The sequence below is a fragment of the Pediculus humanus genome, genomic scaffold (genome assembly GCF_000006295.1).
Source record: "Pediculus humanus corporis 1103172108290 genomic scaffold, whole genome shotgun sequence".
Taxonomy (NCBI): Eukaryota; Metazoa; Arthropoda; class Insecta; order Psocodea; family Pediculidae; genus Pediculus; species Pediculus humanus.
The window spans coordinates 444,127-462,185 of record NW_002987859.1 but is presented as its reverse complement, the minus strand read 5'-3'; the positions used below and the strand labels follow the sequence as shown (position 1 = coordinate 462,185).

The 18,059-nt window shown below is 27.9% G+C and overlaps 4 protein-coding genes across 4 annotated transcripts; 3 read left to right on the top strand and 1 right to left on the bottom strand.

Moving 5' to 3' along the window:
- Positions 1-672: 672 nt before the first annotated feature.
- Positions 673-1,753, top strand: Phum_PHUM538020 (protein twisted gastrulation precursor, putative; the record flags this gene model as incomplete). The annotated part of the gene is made up of 4 exons (XM_002431583.1): positions 673-892; positions 1,000-1,206; positions 1,310-1,511; positions 1,603-1,753. The coding sequence occupies 4 exons, from the start codon at positions 673-675 to the stop codon at positions 1,751-1,753; spliced, it is 780 nt and encodes a 259-aa protein (XP_002431628.1).
- Positions 1,754-2,886: 1,133 nt separating this feature from the next.
- On the top strand, positions 2,887-10,065 carry Phum_PHUM538010 (proto-oncogene tyrosine-protein kinase abl1, putative; the record flags this gene model as incomplete). The annotated part of the gene is made up of 18 exons (XM_002431582.1): positions 2,887-3,079; positions 3,638-3,844; positions 4,552-4,713; positions 5,001-5,137; positions 5,235-5,376; positions 5,732-5,947; positions 6,029-6,206; positions 6,292-6,576; positions 6,652-6,794; positions 6,894-7,043; positions 7,135-7,264; positions 7,348-7,442; positions 7,533-7,777; positions 7,868-8,007; positions 8,099-8,277; positions 8,401-8,675; positions 8,753-8,987; positions 9,134-10,065. 18 exons carry the CDS (start codon positions 2,887-2,889, stop codon positions 10,063-10,065), a joined length of 4,044 nt encoding a protein of 1,347 aa, XP_002431627.1.
- A 2,260-nt stretch (positions 10,066-12,325) lies between these two features.
- On the bottom strand, positions 12,326-13,665 carry Phum_PHUM538000 (protein bem46, putative; the record flags this gene model as incomplete). Its single annotated transcript, XM_002431581.1, has 5 exons — positions 12,326-12,544; positions 12,642-12,829; positions 12,902-13,095; positions 13,179-13,410; positions 13,494-13,665. 5 exons carry the CDS (start codon positions 13,663-13,665, stop codon positions 12,326-12,328), a joined length of 1,005 nt encoding a protein of 334 aa, XP_002431626.1.
- A 1,253-nt stretch (positions 13,666-14,918) lies between these two features.
- Positions 14,919-16,901, top strand: Phum_PHUM537990 (vacuolar sorting protein 4A, putative; the record flags this gene model as incomplete). The annotated part of the gene is made up of 6 exons (XM_002431580.1): positions 14,919-15,054; positions 15,355-15,725; positions 15,800-16,067; positions 16,154-16,367; positions 16,456-16,684; positions 16,800-16,901. The coding sequence occupies 6 exons, from the start codon at positions 14,919-14,921 to the stop codon at positions 16,899-16,901; spliced, it is 1,320 nt and encodes a 439-aa protein (XP_002431625.1).
- Positions 16,902-18,059: the final 1,158 nt, after the last annotated feature.

Below are 18,059 nucleotides of genomic sequence, written 5' to 3'. Positions count from 1 at the left end.
TACTACTACATAATAATAATAATAATAAATGTCAAGTCCGAAATTTTAATTCGAGCTTTGAATGTTTGAATTTGTAATTTTTTTTTCCACTCATAAAAAATTTTTTTAAATAAATTTTTTTCCCACCATATTCAAAACCATTTTTCAAATTTTAAATTCATATATATTTTAATCAATCATTAATTTTTTAAATTATTTAAAAACGATTAATAATAATAATTTTTAACGATAACTAAAAAATAACGAAGGCTACGATATGATTATTTTAGGGATTTTTTTTTTTTTTTTTTCGTAATTTAACGAGAATCCTGCCTGCCTGTTTTTTTTTTTTTACATGTTGTTTATTTACAAATTATTAATTTTGGATGTTTTTTTTTTTTTTTTTTTTACATTTTTTATAATATTTCCTAAAGTAATTATCCATTTATTTTTTTTAGCATGAATTTAATATATTTTATAATTTTACGGTGTAAGATTTTAAAACTAATCCTGTGTGAGAGCATTTAACAATTTTTGACATTGTAGAATTAAAGAATTAGTTAATCCATGGTTTTTTTTTTTTTTTAACTTATTGACTAAAAACAATTAAAATATAAAAATTTGCTATTTGTTAAGTCTCTATCTATATAATTGATAGTTGAAATTTTTTTTTTGTTCATTTCAGAAATCAATATGAATGATATACGAATAATATTATTTACAGTGACCATTTCCATATCAGCCATATTAATATTTAATAGCGTAGAAAGTTGCAATGAAGCTGTTTGTGCAAGTGTCGTTAGTAAATGTATGTTAACCCAATCATGTAAATGCGATTTAAAAAATTGTTCATGTTGCCAAGAATGTTTTACTTGTTTAAGCTACCTTTATACCGAATGTTGCTCATGTGTCGGTATGTTAGTTTCGCACAGTTTTTTATAATTTTTTAATATTTTCATTATAAATTTATTATTTCGATTTATTATTATTATTTTGAAAAAAAAAAAAAATTTGTTGCAGACATGTGCCCCAAACCAAATGATACGGGAAATGCTCTGAGTAAAAAAAGTCATGTAGAAGATTTTCAAGAACCCATACCTGATCTTTTTCAAGCTTTGATGGCTGAACCTGATACTTTGGAAAGGTGGCATACTTTTACATACCCTATCGATTTTGATTTATCAATATACAGGCCAAAAATCGAAAAAGAAATTAAAATTTTAACTCGTAAGCATCTTGAAAATTTTTTAGTATTATTATTTACTTTTTGATTTTTTCTAAAATGTTTTTTTATTCTAAAATTTTGTTGTATTTTGGATTTGTTTTGTAGAAAGTAACGAACAAGAAATCACTTTTAGAAAAGACATAATTACCCTAAATTGTACAGTGGCTTATATGAGTCAATGTATGTCATGGAACAAATGTAAAAGTTCATGTCAATCCACTGGTGCTAGTAAATATAGATGGTTTCATGATGGATGCTGCGAATGTATTGGACATACTTGCATAAATTATGGAATCAACGAAAGTCGGTATGTGTAAAAAAATTTTTTTTTTTTTTTTATAATTTAATTCATTGGAATTACTTTTGATAAATGTTTAATGAATGATTTTTTTAAACAGTTGTTTAAAATGTCCTCTTACAAAAGAAGATTCACCAGAAGATAAAGCTGCATTTCATTATGACGATGAAGATGACATTGATCATAGCATTGAGGAAAAAGCCTTAAAACAAGCTCAAGCTGAAGTACATAGGATGTCTTATAATCCATAATTGAAATTTATAATGAAAAAATTTTTTAATCACAATTCCTACAATTTTTTTTTTTTTTTTGTCTAATATGAGCCTTGCGACATTTTTGTCATAGTAATTTTAATTAGATTAAATATTGATGTACTAGAATGCGTTAGTATTAGCCATATTTATTATATAATCTCAGGTAACTATAAGAAAGTTACCCAGAATTTTTTTTTTTTATAAATTTTTACAAGTAAAAAAAATATTATTAATATTGCATTTTTGTAAATATTTTTTCAGTATTTTTTGTATTGTATTGTTTAAAAAGAATTAATCCAAAATAATAATTTTTATAAAATTTATTATTTTAATAATAAACTTTTATATTAATAATATTATTTAGTTGTTTAATATTTTTTGTTGTCAAATTATAAAAAAAAAAAAAAAAAAAAACAATTTTTATACAATTTGAAAAAACAGACACGTTTTTTGAAAAGTTTAGGAGTAATTAATTTATCATGAATTTTTTTTGGTTAAAAATTTTAGTGCTCTCGATTCGTGATACTTTCCATAACTGAAGTTTACACTTGAGAATTAATTACTTTTATTGATTTGATGAAAAAAAAAAAATTTTTGTTTAAAAAATTTTAATCTAGCATATGTGGTTGTGTGACCTTCCAAGGCTCTAACGTCAAATCAAAACTGTCATCATCAAGATATTATTTTGAAAAAATAATCATGTTTAAATTAAAATGATTAGTATTATTACATGTTTTGAGAGTTAAAAATTATATTTTAATTTAAGAAAAAAAATAAATAATGGAGCATTAAAGTCTAAATAATTTTGATATTATTATTGAGAAAGAAAAAAAAAAACAATTTTTTAAATAACATGGTGTGTGTGTGTGTGTGTGTCATGTGCTGCCACCGTGGTAATTTTTTAAAACTAAATAATCGATGTTGAGATGTTCAATATGGCGGATAATAATTACTGAGTTTTACCATTTTGAACTTTATTTAATATTAAATATTATAAAATCACATGTTAATAAGTGCATTTTTAATTTATAAGGATTGTTAAAATGATACTTGTTACTTAAAATGTATGTTTAGAAAAGCCGGGGCTACGCTGGGCGTGTAGCCGTGGGGAATGGTGTCCGACTCAAATCATGGGTGCCCAACACACCAAAGATCGCGTTGTGTCAACTTCTGGAACAGTTGGACAAGGTGTGTCTTCAGGGCCGTTGTCTGTTCGGGGAACCAAAAACAGGTTTCAACAGCAGCAGCAACAGCAACTGCAAACGAAAAATAGTTTTAAAGATGGAAAGCAGTCTGGGTCGAATATATTCACTGAACACAACGGTGAGATATTTTCAATATTTTCCTTTTTTTTTTTTTTTTGTTAACAATTAATAATTATTATTAATGCTTAATGCTTTTTAATTTAATAATGAATTATTTTTAATTATTTATTATTAAAATATCTTTACATTTCGAATATAACTTTGCCAATATATATATTTACTTAATATTAAAACAAATAATGAAGTACAAGGGTTGACGTGATGGTCGATTAGGTAATTAGTGAACTTAATTATTTTCTTTACTATAATTATTTAAGCTGAAATCAATAAAAAAAAAAAAAAATGGTATGAACAACTAATATTCTTTTTTTTTTTAACTTAAAGTATTTTCCAAATATGAACCAATGAGAGTATATCCTGTTTTGATATTTTATTGTGACTCAGCTATTTATTTTTCAATAAAAAAAAAAAAAAATTTGCATGAGGTCAATAAAGGTTCAAACGAATGAAATTAAATTACATTGAAATATAAATGTAATTTTTATCAATTATTTTCCCAAAAAATTTTTTTGTTGTCTGCTGTCGGATGCAAAACATATGTTTTAAAAATTTTTAGAAGCACTTCTACAGAGCAGACCTTTGCCACACATACCTAGCATTCCCGATGGATCTCCTCCAAGCGTCACAGGTTCTCCATTGGATTCCGCTGCCAGATGGACATCAAAAGAAAATCTTTTGTGTCAAGAAGAAGATGATCCGCAACTTTTTGTAGCATTATATGATTTTACTGCAGGTGGAGAAAATCAATTAAGCTTGAAAAAAGGTTACTAATTTATTACAATTCAAAAAAAAAAACATACAAATTGTTTTTTTATTTTTTTCACATTTAAAAAAAAAATTTCGAATGATTGAATCGAGAGAGAGAGAGAGAGAGAGAAAAAAAAAAGGGTAAAAATTAATTTTTTTATATATATATATAATTAGTAAAAAAAATATATAATTTATTATTAATTAATTCAAGCTTACTAATAATAAATAGTTATATGAAAAATTACAATGGGTTGTTTTATGTTTTAACAAAGATCTTTTAAAAAAAAAAAATTTTTTTCTCCCTGCTTATTCATGTTTAAAATAACATTGTAATCTTTTATTTACTAATTTAACAACAACAACAACAACATTTTACCAAATTATATTGTTTTGTAAATTAAAACATAAAACATAAAAATAATTAAATTTCAAATCCGAATTCTACAAATCGATATTTAGTATTTAGTATAATTGAAATTCGATAAATGCATAATGTCAATCGATGCATTACAAAAAAATTTTTTATAAAAATAAATAAATGACAATAGTAAATAGATTGTTATTGAAATTTTATTATTTAAAAATGGAGGATTTTATTTTGATGACAAGTCATGATTAACTTTTTATTTTATTTTTTTAATTTTGTTGCACATGCAAATAAGTTTTGTCGTATTTGATTTGTTTTTTTTTTTTTCAAAATGATTTTTTTCTTATTTACAGGAGAACAAATAAGAATATTAAGTTATAATAAAAGTGGAGAATGGTGTGAAGCACATTCCAGCCCTGGACAAGTTGGTTGGGTGCCCAGCAATTATGTTACTCCTGTTAATTCATTAGAAAAACATTCATGGTATCACGGACCAATTTCGCGTAATGCCGCAGGTTAGGAGTAAATATAGTTAATAATTTAAATCCGCAAGTTAATACGAATGAGTTCAAGGACCCGTAATTGACTTTTGTGTTGTTTTTTTTTAAACAGCCTAATTATATGTCGTTAACCCTTAAAAAAAAAAAAAAAAAAAAAAAAAAAGTCATGAATTTTACACACAGGCGTGAGAATAATAATTTTTATTAAATTAAATACACAAATCAAAAGAATTGTTTTTTTTTTTTTTTTTTCAATTTAATGATTTTGATTTTGAAAATTTCATTTTTGATAAATTTTCCAGAATATCTTCTGAGTTCTGGCATTAATGGAAGTTTTCTGGTACGAGAATCAGAATCTAGTCCTGGGCAACGATCTATATCTCTTCGCTATGAAGGTCGCGTTTATCATTATCGCATAAATGAAGATAGTGAGGGAAAGGTCAGTAGTTGGTTAAGTGTAATAGCCAGATAATTGATATATGCATCTAATGTCGTAAAATGAATGTAATAAAAGTTTTTTTTTTTATTAATTTTAGGTCTACGTCACAACCGAAAGTAAATTTAACACATTGGCTGAATTAGTTCACCATCATTCCTTGCATTCTGACGGATTAATAACACAATTGTTATACCCCGCTCCGAAACACAATAAGCCAACTGTCTTCGCACTGAGTCCAGGTACTTCTCGACCTCATCAAGTTATACAAAGTTAGTTTTGTATTTGGTATTGTGTGTAACGAGGCATGGCTTGTGTCTGGGAGTGCTGTTAATGTTATCTTTAGAAAGAAAAAAAAAAAATTGTTTTTTTCCTTTATTGAAAATTTATGTCTTTAAAATAATATTTATATTTAAGGTTTAGACATTTTTTAAAGCAGCTTCATAAACTGATATTATTATTATTTGATATAGATTTTTATAGAATGTTTAGAATTATTTGCTTCATTAAGGCGAATGAAAACTAACGCTTTTTATTTGTTTTGTTTATATGTAAAAACTATTGTAAAAAAAAAAATTTTCTGGATTTTTTTCAAAGAGCCCGATGAATGGGAAATAAACAGAACCGATATAGTCATGCGACATAAATTGGGAGGTGGTCAATACGGTGATGTTTACGAAGCCGTTTGGATGAGGTATAACATGACGGTTGCCGTTAAAACTCTTAAGGAAGATACAATGGCGTTGAAAGATTTTCTCGCGGAAGCAGCCATCATGAAAGAAATGAAGCATCCGAATTTAGTTCAACTTTTAGGTAAATTTTTTAATTATTCGGCGTTGTTCTTAGTTCTAATAAAATAAAATAAAAAATAAAAAAATTAAAATTTCATCGCAGGTGTTTGCACTCGGGAACCTCCATTTTACATAATCACCGAATTTATGAGTAAAGGAAATTTACTCGATTATCTTCGAACGGGTAGTAAAGAACACATTAATGCTGTTGCTTTAATGTACATGGCGACGCAAATAGCAAGTGCTATGAGTTATCTCGAAAGCCACAGTTTCATTCACCGGTGCGTTTTTTGATTCCACAAAATTTTATAATGATTTATAATTATTGAAAAATTTATTTTTACGTCACTCCATTTTCCTTCGCAGAGATCTCGCTGCAAGAAATTGTCTCGTTGCTGAAAATCATTTGGTAAAAGTGGCCGATTTTGGATTGGCGAGGCTCATGAGAGATGATACTTACACCGCTCACGCCGGAGCAAAATTTCCGATAAAATGGACGGCACCTGAAGGTCTCGCTTACAATATTTTTTCGACAAAGTCGGACGTTTGGGCTTTTGGAATATTGCTTTGGGAAATTGCGACCTACGGTATGTCTCCGTATCCAGGCGTTGATTTAACGGACGTTTATCACATGCTTGAGAAAGGATACAGGTACGAACTTTTCATTTTCGCAAATACTACCTTGTTCTGATTTGAAATATTACAAAAACTTGCATAATTTTTTAGAATGGAAATCCCTCCCGGATGCCCGCCTAAAATTTACGAGCTGATGCGTCAATGTTGGCAATGGAAACCCATCGAAAGACCGACATTTAGAGAAATACATCACTCTTTGGAAAACATGTTTCAAGAATCAAGCATCACAGAGGGTACACTTTAACTCTTGTCAAAATATAAAAAATGAAAATGCATGTAAAAGCGCATCGTAATAATTATAAATTTTTTTTTTTTTTTTTTTTTTCAAGTAGAAGTGGAAAAACAACTTCAAGGAACGGTGACTCCCCAAATGCCTTGTAAAAAATCATCTCACAACTCCTCGGTCGGAGTGAAAAGCGTTAATTTAGGAAGCACCGGAAATTTGCACGGATTAGTTCAAACGTCAGATCCTCTTCCCAAAGGTAAACCAAATCAAAATTTCCTCGTTTTTATTTTTCATTTAGTTTAGTTTTATTAAAATTTGTAAATTTTACATTTTGTTTTGTTCCGTAGAACAAGTTAATAAACTTAGTACTTTTACTACTCCAACTCTTCCCGTAACTGCCAACAAATCAATGGTTCAAATGAGACGTACTACGAACAAGAGAGGAAAACAAGCTCCGGCTCCACCAAAGAGAACCAGGTATTAAACAAATTAAATAATTTAATTTTATCATTTATTTATTTGTAAAATTTTAAATTAATTTTTTTTTGTTTAATTTTCAGTTTATTATCTTCGTGTAGTTCCTTTAGAGATTCGACATTCGCCGATCAGGATTCCGGGGAAAATCCATCCGATGAACATTCGCAAGAGTGCAACGGTAAAATTTTGTTTTTTTTTTTTTTTTTTTGTATTTTTATAAAAAGCGGCTTAAATTTAAATACTTTAAATAAAAAATTTGTTTTCGTAGGCAATAGCAAAGAGTTTCCAAATTTAGGATCGATAAACAAAGGAGATAGCGAAAGTGATTTACAAGACCAAACACCGGATACGGATGATTCGGGTGCTCATTCCTATCCGGAGCAGCCAACTCAACCTCCAATGGATTTGTCGCACGGTTCTTTTAAAAGAGCTCCGATAATGGGAAACAGAGGTTTGGAACAAATAGGGAAAAAAACTAAAACGTATCCGCCGAAAGAATCCGGGGGGGAAAAGGTTTGTTGGAAATTTTAATGAAATTAAGGAGTGAAACGGAAATGGGTATTAAGGATAAAGTTTTTTTTCTTTTTTTTTTGTCTAATTTAGCCCGTGCAAATAGCTGCTTTGGAAGTTCAAAACGTAAAACGTGCCATTAACAGATACGGAACTTTACCGAAGGGAGCAAGAATAGGAGCCTACCTTGAATCTCTTCGTCAAAGCGGTTTAAGCACCGATTGTTGCGAAAGGTAAATTTTTTCCCGTTGAAAAGAAAGTGCGAAAAACGCATTGAATTGTTTTGTTGTAACCTATTGTTTTTTTTTTTTTTGTTAAATTTAGCGAAATAAAAGAAGTTGTTCCTCTCGAAGAAACTCCGACGGCTTCCTCGGTTACAGAAGTGCCACAGAAATTTTCAAACGTTCAGTCGAATATGACTCGAAGTAATTCTTCGGGTGGCGTAGTCGGTATAAATCCATCATCATCATCATCACCTAACAAAGTCAGCAGATCACGCGGAGGTGAAATCAATCGAATCAATTTTATTTAGTTTTAGTCATTGTTGCATTGAAATTTTTGAAAAATCTGGACGTGAAAAATGAAAGAGTGCTCATTTTAAATTAGTCTATTGATTTTTATTTTAGGCGTGACGCGTAATAACAGCACGGATTCGGCTGGTAATTTGAGAACATTTCGACCGAATCCCAAACATTCGTCAAATTGTTTAAAAACAAACAGTCCGTCTAGGGGAAATCCTCCCAACTTGGCGGAAATGGATTTTCCTCCGCCTCCTAACGATTTGCCACCTCCTCCCTCCGAAGACTCGCCGTCTTCTCCGCCGCCTTCTTCGAATAAACGACCTCCCACGTCGTCGTCCTCTTCCTCACCCAAAGCTAGTAAAAATTCAACGATCACCGAGGTAATTTAACGATTTCAAAAACCTCCTATAAACTCTCTCTCGAGTACTTTAAAAATGAATCAATTTTTAACATCCAGGTTGAATCAAATGCTCAGAACGAAACCAATTCAGATTTTCATCGATCCTCGGATTCGTCAACTCCAAGGTTTGGCATCAGCCTTCGCCGATTAGAAAATTCAATTGATTCTTTAGGAAATTTTAAATCATCGGATTCTGCCGTTAATAACGATAATAATTTAGGAAATTCGGATAAACCTCCTGAGGACGACAAAGAATTAACGTCGAATAAAATTAAAAATTCCGCTATAAAAAGTTCTTTGGAATTAAAATTGGCTAGTTTTCTTTTTTCTTTTTTCTTTTTTTTTTTTTTTTTTTTTGGGGGGGGGGGAGTCATTTAAAAAGATTTTGTTGACATGAGTTTTTTTTTTACAAAATGGTTTTGATTTTGCAGGTGGCAGAAATCAAAGTTCGAACCGCCAAGAATAAAGATTCACCGACTGATATTCAAAAATCTCCTTCCGATTCCAAGGCTCAAACGAGAAAGTTTCCGAGTAAGGAAGACAACGGTGAAGTCATGTTAAAAACTCAGTTAAAGAAAATTGATCCGACTGTGGTTAAAAAAACTGATAATGGAACGATTGTGGATTTTAAGTCTCGATTGAGAAAAGTTGAAGTGGAAAAAAAGAGTAGTGGTGAGTGCAACGAAGATGAAAACGAAGTCGCGAGTGCGGACGAGGAAAACAAAAGGAAAAGCACGGGATCCATAAACAGTTTGAAAAAACTGTGGGAAAACAAGGACGGAGTCGAAAGCGTTTCTCAAATCAGTCCCAAGCTCAGCAATAAATTGTCCAAATCCGACGACAAAGACTCGAGTCCTCACGACAAAAAAATATGGCCGCCGCCGCTGCTGCCGAGTTTAACGTCCGCGGATGAAAAACCCTCAGTGCCCGCGAAACCCATCGTCAAATCATCCAAACCAGTCGTGCCGCCGCCGGCGAAACCGAGCGCGCCCTCGAACATTTACGCGACTCCGAGTCGGTCCGACGGGAAAAATGTCGAATCTCCGGAAAAGAACAAAGAATCCGTTTTGGAAATATCTCAGGCGTTGGAAAACGCGTTGGGATTGTTGAAATCAAGCGGAGCGACGACGACCGCGGGATGGCTTCAACTATCCGACAAAATAAGACTGCTCCACGGCAAATGCCAAGGTTACGTCGATTCCCTGAGTCCTCCCCAAGTGAAATTTAAATACCGGGAATTGCTCTCCCGATTGGATTCCCTTGCCCGTCAACTCCGGTCGGCGGGAACGAGGAACTCGGAGGAAAACATACTTTTGTGTAACGAAGTTCAAAACACAATCAAAGATGTTCTTAATTCGATATCGAGGTAGAAATAGGAATCCTCCGTTACTAAGACTGGAAACAATTCGAGTTAATCATTATTATTATTATTATTACTATTACTATTATTATTACCGTAATTAATTATTGATATTATTATCATCATCATCATGACAAAAAAATTGGGGATTTCCCTTCGACGAGATAGGTAGTTGCGCGTTAGTACATTGCCGTAGTTAAGGGTAGAGAGAGAGAGAGATAACTCTAACGGAGGGAAATGTAACAAACAATTGTTTGAACAACAACAACAACAATAACAACAATAACAACAACAACAACAACAACAACAATAACAACAACAACAACAATAACAACAACAACAACAACAACAATAACAACAACAGCAACAACAACAACAACAATAGTAATAATAATAATAATAATAATAATAATATTATTATTAGGTTATGTATTCTATATATGAGTGAGTTAACTGAAATAAATTTTTAGGGGAATTAATTTTGTATACATAAATATAATGAATAATTGATAATGATAATAATAAATAATAATAATAATTTGAATACGGTAGTGGCTTATCTATTTGCCTCAATAATTAGGGTGGGAGGGGGAGGGGAAAAAAATTTTTTTAATTAAACGGGACCGAGTATTTTTTCTTTTTTGTTTTTCTACAATTAATATAAGAAGGTTGTAGAAAGGGGAATACCCTAAAAGGTAATTTTTAATTTAATTAAATAATTAAATAAATAAATAAATAAATAATGAAAAAAAAAAAAAATACCAAAGAAGTCTTAAATGTATACAAAAAAATTAAATAAAATTAGTAAATGTTTTTGAATTTGTTTTTATCGTCAAATCGTCGAAAAATTATTATTATTATTATTATTATTATTATTATTACTATTATTTATTTATTTATTTATTTTTAAATAATAATTGGGATCAAATTGTTTATTATTATTTTTAGTAAATCGCAAGGTGAAAAATTTCTTCACGTCGCCATCACGATTGAGAAATTTTTTTATTATTACAGGTATTATTATTATTATTATTATTATTAAATATTTTTATTGTTATTCGTATATGATAAAGCTCATAAATTTATTCGTGTGATTTTTTTTTTTTTTTTTTAATCGTAATCATCATTATTAATATTAATAAAAGTTATTAATAAATAAATAAATTGAAAATCATCAAGACTGGTAGCTTTAATTTATTATTATTTATTATTATTATTATTATTATTATTATTATTATTTTCTATTTATTTAAATTTTAAATGGGTGGCATTTATTATTATTATTATTATTTTACCCATTTAATTTATTTAAATTAATAATAATAACATACATACATAATTTTTTATTAATTGATTGATCTTTCTACTAAGCAAGTTTCAAAGAAAAGATTTTTAGCCTTGCGAATTATTATTATTATTATTATTATTATTTTGTTTATTGACAATTTAAAAAGAACACGTGGTCGAGTGATAACGGTAAGTTTCGTTATCATAATAATAATAATAATAATAAAATTTGTTTTTATTATTTATTCTTATTAAAATTATTTATAATAATAATTATGTATTCATATGAATTTGTATATATATATATATATAAACAAAAATTTTTTTTTCATTTAATTTTTCGTGTACGTGGCCAAATAAATTGTTTAACTAACAAAAAAAAAAACAAAAAAAAAACTTTTATAATCGCATTTTTTTTTTTTTTTTTTTTTATTATTTAAATAAATAATTCATTTATTTGTAATAATAATAATAATAATAAAAACATAGTAAGCTTAAATAAATTTACAAAATAATTTTTTTTTCTTTTTTTTTTTTTTTTTTTTTTACTTTTTTTTAGTGGAAAATTATTTGAATGGAATTTTTATTGTTTTGGAAAGAAGAAGAAGAAGAAGAAAGAAAAACCTGAAATTCAACTTTTCCATTTTCCACATTTTGTCAGGTAAAAAAATTTTTTTTTTAAATAACATTAACACAATTTGTTTTAATAATGATAATAATAACTTTTAATATTAACTTTTGCTTCCTTCCTTGCTTGCTTCTTCGATAAAATTAATTTAAATAACATAAAAATTATTATTAATAATAAATAATAAGTTAAATAATTTAATTATTATTATTATCATTAAAAGTTCATGACAAATTAAATAATTAATTTACAAATTATCACATTTTTATATAAAATATCGATAAATTATGAAAAGGAAAAACTATAAGAAAAGTTTTTTTTTTTTTTTTTTAACCGACTAGTTAACACATTTTTGTTATGAATAATTTTGTATTCTTCTTAATCTAACATCTTTTATAAATGCATCTAAACTTGTGTAATATCCTTGGCATGTCCATGTTTCATTATGTGTACCATTTGGAAATTCGACAAGTTTTTTATGCTCCGATGAACACTCATCATAAAGTTCTTTCATCATTCTAGATGGTACCAAAGAATCAGATAATCCAGACACGAATAATGTAGGCACTTTTACCTTTTATTTTAAAAAAAAAAATTATCAAGTTTAATTAAATTATTTTCTGCGATGGAGCTTTTTGTATAAAAAAAAAAGTAAACAAATTTGCATTTACCTGATTAATTTTACTTTTTGACAAAAATTTACTCTTGTAAAAAACTAATGGAAGTTTTCTTAATATTCTCCACCCTAAAAGAATTCTAGCCATGTCTGGAATACTTGTAAATGAATTTTCAACGATAAGACACCAAATTTTTTGTGAGTAAAGCAGATTACAAGTTAAATCGATTGCTACAGCTCCACCTTGAAAAAAATCATTCATTCATTGGTAACATTATTTAATTTTTTTTTTTTCTAATATGATATAATGCTTACCCAGTGATCTTCCAAATAAAATAATTTCTTTGTGATTAAAATCTTGTCTTGACGATATAAAATCCAATGCCGCTCTCGCATCCATATAAATACCTTCTTCACTTGGAATCCCCTGTGACAAACCATAACCTCTGTATTCTAACATTACTATGTTGCAATGAAGAGACTGATACAGTCCCACCATATTTTGTAACCTGATAATTGTAATTTTTTTTATTTAATGCAATGTATTTGTTTCAATTTTTATTTTATTTAAAATGTTTTTTTGCATCGATACCTATGACCGACATTTCCTGCATTTCCATGGAAAAAAAGGAGTGTTGGTGCTTTAGATGAGGTTTCACCTGGTTGAAGAATCAAAAATAAATGAATCAATGTTCCATCTCCACTTCTGGTAAAAACACTTTCATAAGGTAAACCAAACACAGAAGGCAAAGAAACAAATAATCGAGAATAGGGAGGAAGATCCGGATGAAATAATAAATAATCTTCCAACTGATATAAAATTCCTGCAAAAATTTTTTTTTTTTTATTCAACATTTTATTTTTATATATATATATTATTCATTTATTGTAAATAATTATAAATCACCTGTTGCAGCAAAACATAGCAAAAGAAATGGTATCAAGCCCCCCAAAACCCAATACAACAAAAAACAACACAATAAAGTTGCACCAGCTAAAGCCCAACAATGAATAATTATTCGACCCACTGCATGACAAGCTTTTCTTCCTATCGTTGTGAGTGTAAATCGAGTGTTCATGATTAAATAATAACTTATTTAAATTTTATTAAAAACATAAATTTTAATATAAGGAAGTTATAAATGTCATTTTAAAATCTTCATATTAAACTTTTAACATTTAATAATTATTAATCTATTAATACTGTCATTTTTTATGTTAATTATGTTGTATTTTTATATTATTTAAACATTTCATTCGAATTATTCGTTGAAAACTAATTATTTTAATTCTAATTACATTCTTTACGAATAAGCAGGTGTATAAAAAAATTGTAAATAAATTTTTAAATGTACTACAACAAATACTTTTTTAGCATTTACTACGATAAACAATTAATTATTTTATTTAATAACTAAGGGGATCGATAATAAAAAGACTTATAAAGTCGATTATTAACTTTGATTCATTAAAATAAAAAATTATTCAATAATTTTTAAATTCAATTTAAATCAAATCGTAATAAAATAAAAACAAAACAATGGGGGGGGTTTATGACTTGAGAAGCATAGAATGTAAATCTCTAATATCTGTGCTTATTCTCGTGACACGACATAAAATATTTTAATTGGAATTTTAGATTTGAAAAAAAAAAATTTATACTGTAATTGATTAAAAATTTTTATTAAATAATTTTTTTTTTTTTAATTATTAATTTTTTTCAATAAAAATTTTTTATTTTGAATAAAAATAATAGTTTGCAAAGTATCGTAATTGTTAATTTACGGAATTCAAATTTAGCTATCATTTTTTTTATTTAACGTTTCTTAAAGTTTTGTGAAAATTATTAATTTAAATAATTGTCATCGGTATTGTTTATCACAAAATAATTCGAAATTTTTTTTATAAATTATTGACGTTTTTTAAATTAGGTGACAATCCGGCCTTGATTGTACAAGGTTTCCCTAAAAAGTATGATTAACTCTAACTAGATTCTTTTACAGTTTTTGAGTGAAATCGTGGAATCAGATTTTTATTTTAGCATCACGTATTTTCTTTTGAGTACATTTTAGTTTTACTGAACTGATTATTTTATAACATGAAAAATATTAGTATTTATGCTTGAATAAGTTTATTATTTACATGTGTTCGATTATTGGTAATTTTTAACATAATATGTGTATAAATAATTGTTTAAATTGATTAACCTTGGTGATTTTTTTTTTTTTAATTAAGCCTATTCGTGAGAATGACGTTATGGTTACAAATATTTACTTGTTTTAGATAAGGCTTAAAACACATTAAGAATTTAAGTCAAAAAGAAATAAAAACAATGTCTGGTACAACAACGTTACAAAAAGCAATTGATCTTGTTACGAGAGCCACGGAAGAAGATAAAAATAAAAATTATGAGGAAGCATTAAGATTATACGAGCACGGTGTAGAATATTTTTTACACGCCATTAAATGTAAGTCATTTAAAATATACTTTCTGTTGAATTTATATTCAAATGATCATGTATTTATCAGGATAACTTATATTTTTTAAAATTACTCTAAAGGATTTTACCATTAAAAAAAAAATATATACATATATCAATAATTATGATGTGACATTTGAAGTGACACAATTGATTTAATGCCAATAATTTTAAACTTAGCTTTAAGTTCTTTTAGAAACTTATTCCTTTTTGTTATTGTTTGCTTATTATAAATAAATATATATATATAAATATTTCTTAATTTTGAAATGATTTACATTTTTTCAGATGAAGCTCAGGGGGAACGAGCGAAAGAAAGTATAAGAGCCAAGTGCCTGCAATACCTTGATAGAGCTGAAAAATTGAAAGAATACCTCAAAAAAGGGAAAAATATTAAAAAACCAGTTAAAGATGGTGAAGCATCTAAAGATGACAAAAAAAGTGATAGTGATAGTGATGATGATGATCCTGAGAAAAAAAAATTATTAGCCAAACTTGAAGGTGCTATAGTTGTTGAAAAACCCTCTGTCAAATGGTCGGATGTAGCGGGATTAGAGGGAGCTAAAGAGGCACTCAAAGAAGCTGTAATTCTCCCAATTAAATTTCCTCATTTATTCACTGGGAAAAGAATTCCATGGAAAGGAATTTTGCTTTTCGGGGTGATTTTATTAATTGAATTATGCTAAAATTTTGAAAATTTGATTTTTATTAAATTAATAAAATGTTTTCACAGCCCCCAGGAACGGGTAAATCATATTTGGCGAAAGCAGTCGCTACTGAAGCTAATAATTCGACATTTTTCTCCGTATCTTCATCTGATTTGGTGTCTAAATGGCTTGGAGAATCTGAAAAACTTGTGAAAAATTTGTTTGAATTAGCCAGACAGCATAAACCGAGTATAATATTTATAGATGAAATTGATTCTCTCTGCTCTTCGAGAAGCGATAATGAAAGTGAATCAGCTCGAAGAATCAAAACTGAATTTTTAGTTCAGATGCAAGGTTAACATCTTAAAAGTTTTTTTTTTTTTTTTCCTTTTTGTAGACTTCTATTAAAGTAAATTAATTAATTTTTTTTTGTTTTTTAGGAGTTGGAAACGACATGGATGGAATTTTAGTATTAGGAGCGACTAATATTCCCTGGGTTTTGGATTCTGCCATTCGAAGAAGATTTGAAAAAAGAATTTACATTCCTCTACCCGAAGAACCGGCCAGATTGACAATGTTTAAATTGCATTTAGGATCTACTCGTCACACTCTAACCGATGAAGATCTCAGACAGTTGGCTGCCCAAACCGAAGGGTAAGTTTTTAAAACAAAAAAAATTATTTTATCAAAAAAACTTAATTAAAAACTTTACATTTATTTTTTTCTTTTTTTTTTTACTCAGGTACTCTGGTGCTGATATCAGTATCGTTGTACGAGATGCATTGATGCAACCTGTTAGAAAAGTCCAAACGGCTACACATTTTGTCAGAGTCAGAGGACCGTCGCCCACAGATCCTTCTGTTATAGTCGACGACCTTTTGACTCCATGTTCACCTGGTCATAAAGGAGCCATAGAAATGAATTGGATGGACGTACCAGGTGATAAACTTTACGAGCCGCCCGTTACAATGGTAAGTTTCTCTCTCTTTTTTATTTTTTATTTTTTCTTTTTTCTCTTTCTTTCCATCATTATCGGAATTTTTACGGAATGTTTTTAATTTTTTTAAATGCATAAAAATGTCTTAGGCGGATATGTTAAGGTCGGTCGCCACGTCCAAACCGACAGTTAATGCGGAAGATTTGAAAAAATTAGATCAGTTCACTCAGGATTTCGGACAGGAAGGATAAAATTATAGATTTATGAGGTTTTTTTTTTTTTTTTTTAAAAAAAAAAGTAATTTTTCTCGTGTGCATTAATCAATTACAGTAAGGCCTATACATAAATGTATTAATTTATATATATATATTATTTTGCACTTTATATATGTACATATACATAGATTAGATATGAATCGACCGAGACGATCGTTGGCTCATTCGTCACGTATTTTTTTTCGTTTGTTGATTTTTTTCATTTTTATACAAATCGTGAATTTGGAATTTGGAATTTTAAGTCAGTTTCAAAATTATTATTTTTTTTTTATACTTGTATCGATCGACATCGAAATCCCATCACCCCTCCACCTCCCCGCCCCTCCAAAAAAAAAAAAAAAAAAAAAAAAACAATTTAATACATGCTTGAAAGCGAACAAATATAAAAATGCGCGCATTTGTTAATCATTTATCATTATCATTATTATTATTATTATTATTATTATTATTATTATTATTATTATTAATGTACGGCTTACAACAGTGTTTTGTTTTTTTAATTTTTTAAATTATTATCGTGACTTTATTTTTTGTGGTAATCGTTCATTCATTCATTCATTCATTCATTCGCTACCCTTCTGATTACTCACTTTGGTTTTTTCTACCCCCTCTCTCTCTCTCTCTGTCTCTCTCTCTCTCTCTCTTTCGCATTTACACATATGAAAAAAAAGGTTTTTATCGAAAGTTGAATAGAAAAAGGTTTTGTCGAATAATTGAGTAGTTTAATTAAAAAATTTAATTTTTACAACACGTTTGTCACAATTTGCTGAGCTTTTTCCCACACCCACACACAAATAAATAAATAAATAATTTTTTTTTTATATAATAAACACACGCGTTTGATAATCTTCCGTGAGAAATTTTTTTTATTAATTTTTTTTTTTAATAAATAAAATATTTGAATAGTTTTTTTTTTAAATAAATAAATAAATAAATAAAAAACAGTATTAATAATATATGTATAGTGGCTTTACTCTGAGTATAATTTTTTTTTATCGATAATCGAGTTTAAATTTTCAATTTTGGATTTTTTTTTTTTTTTTTTTTTTTATTACATAAAAAAAGAGTTTGATAAAATAATAATAATAATAATATTTGCTTTTGCTTTTTTTTTTTTAATAAAAAATTTTATTT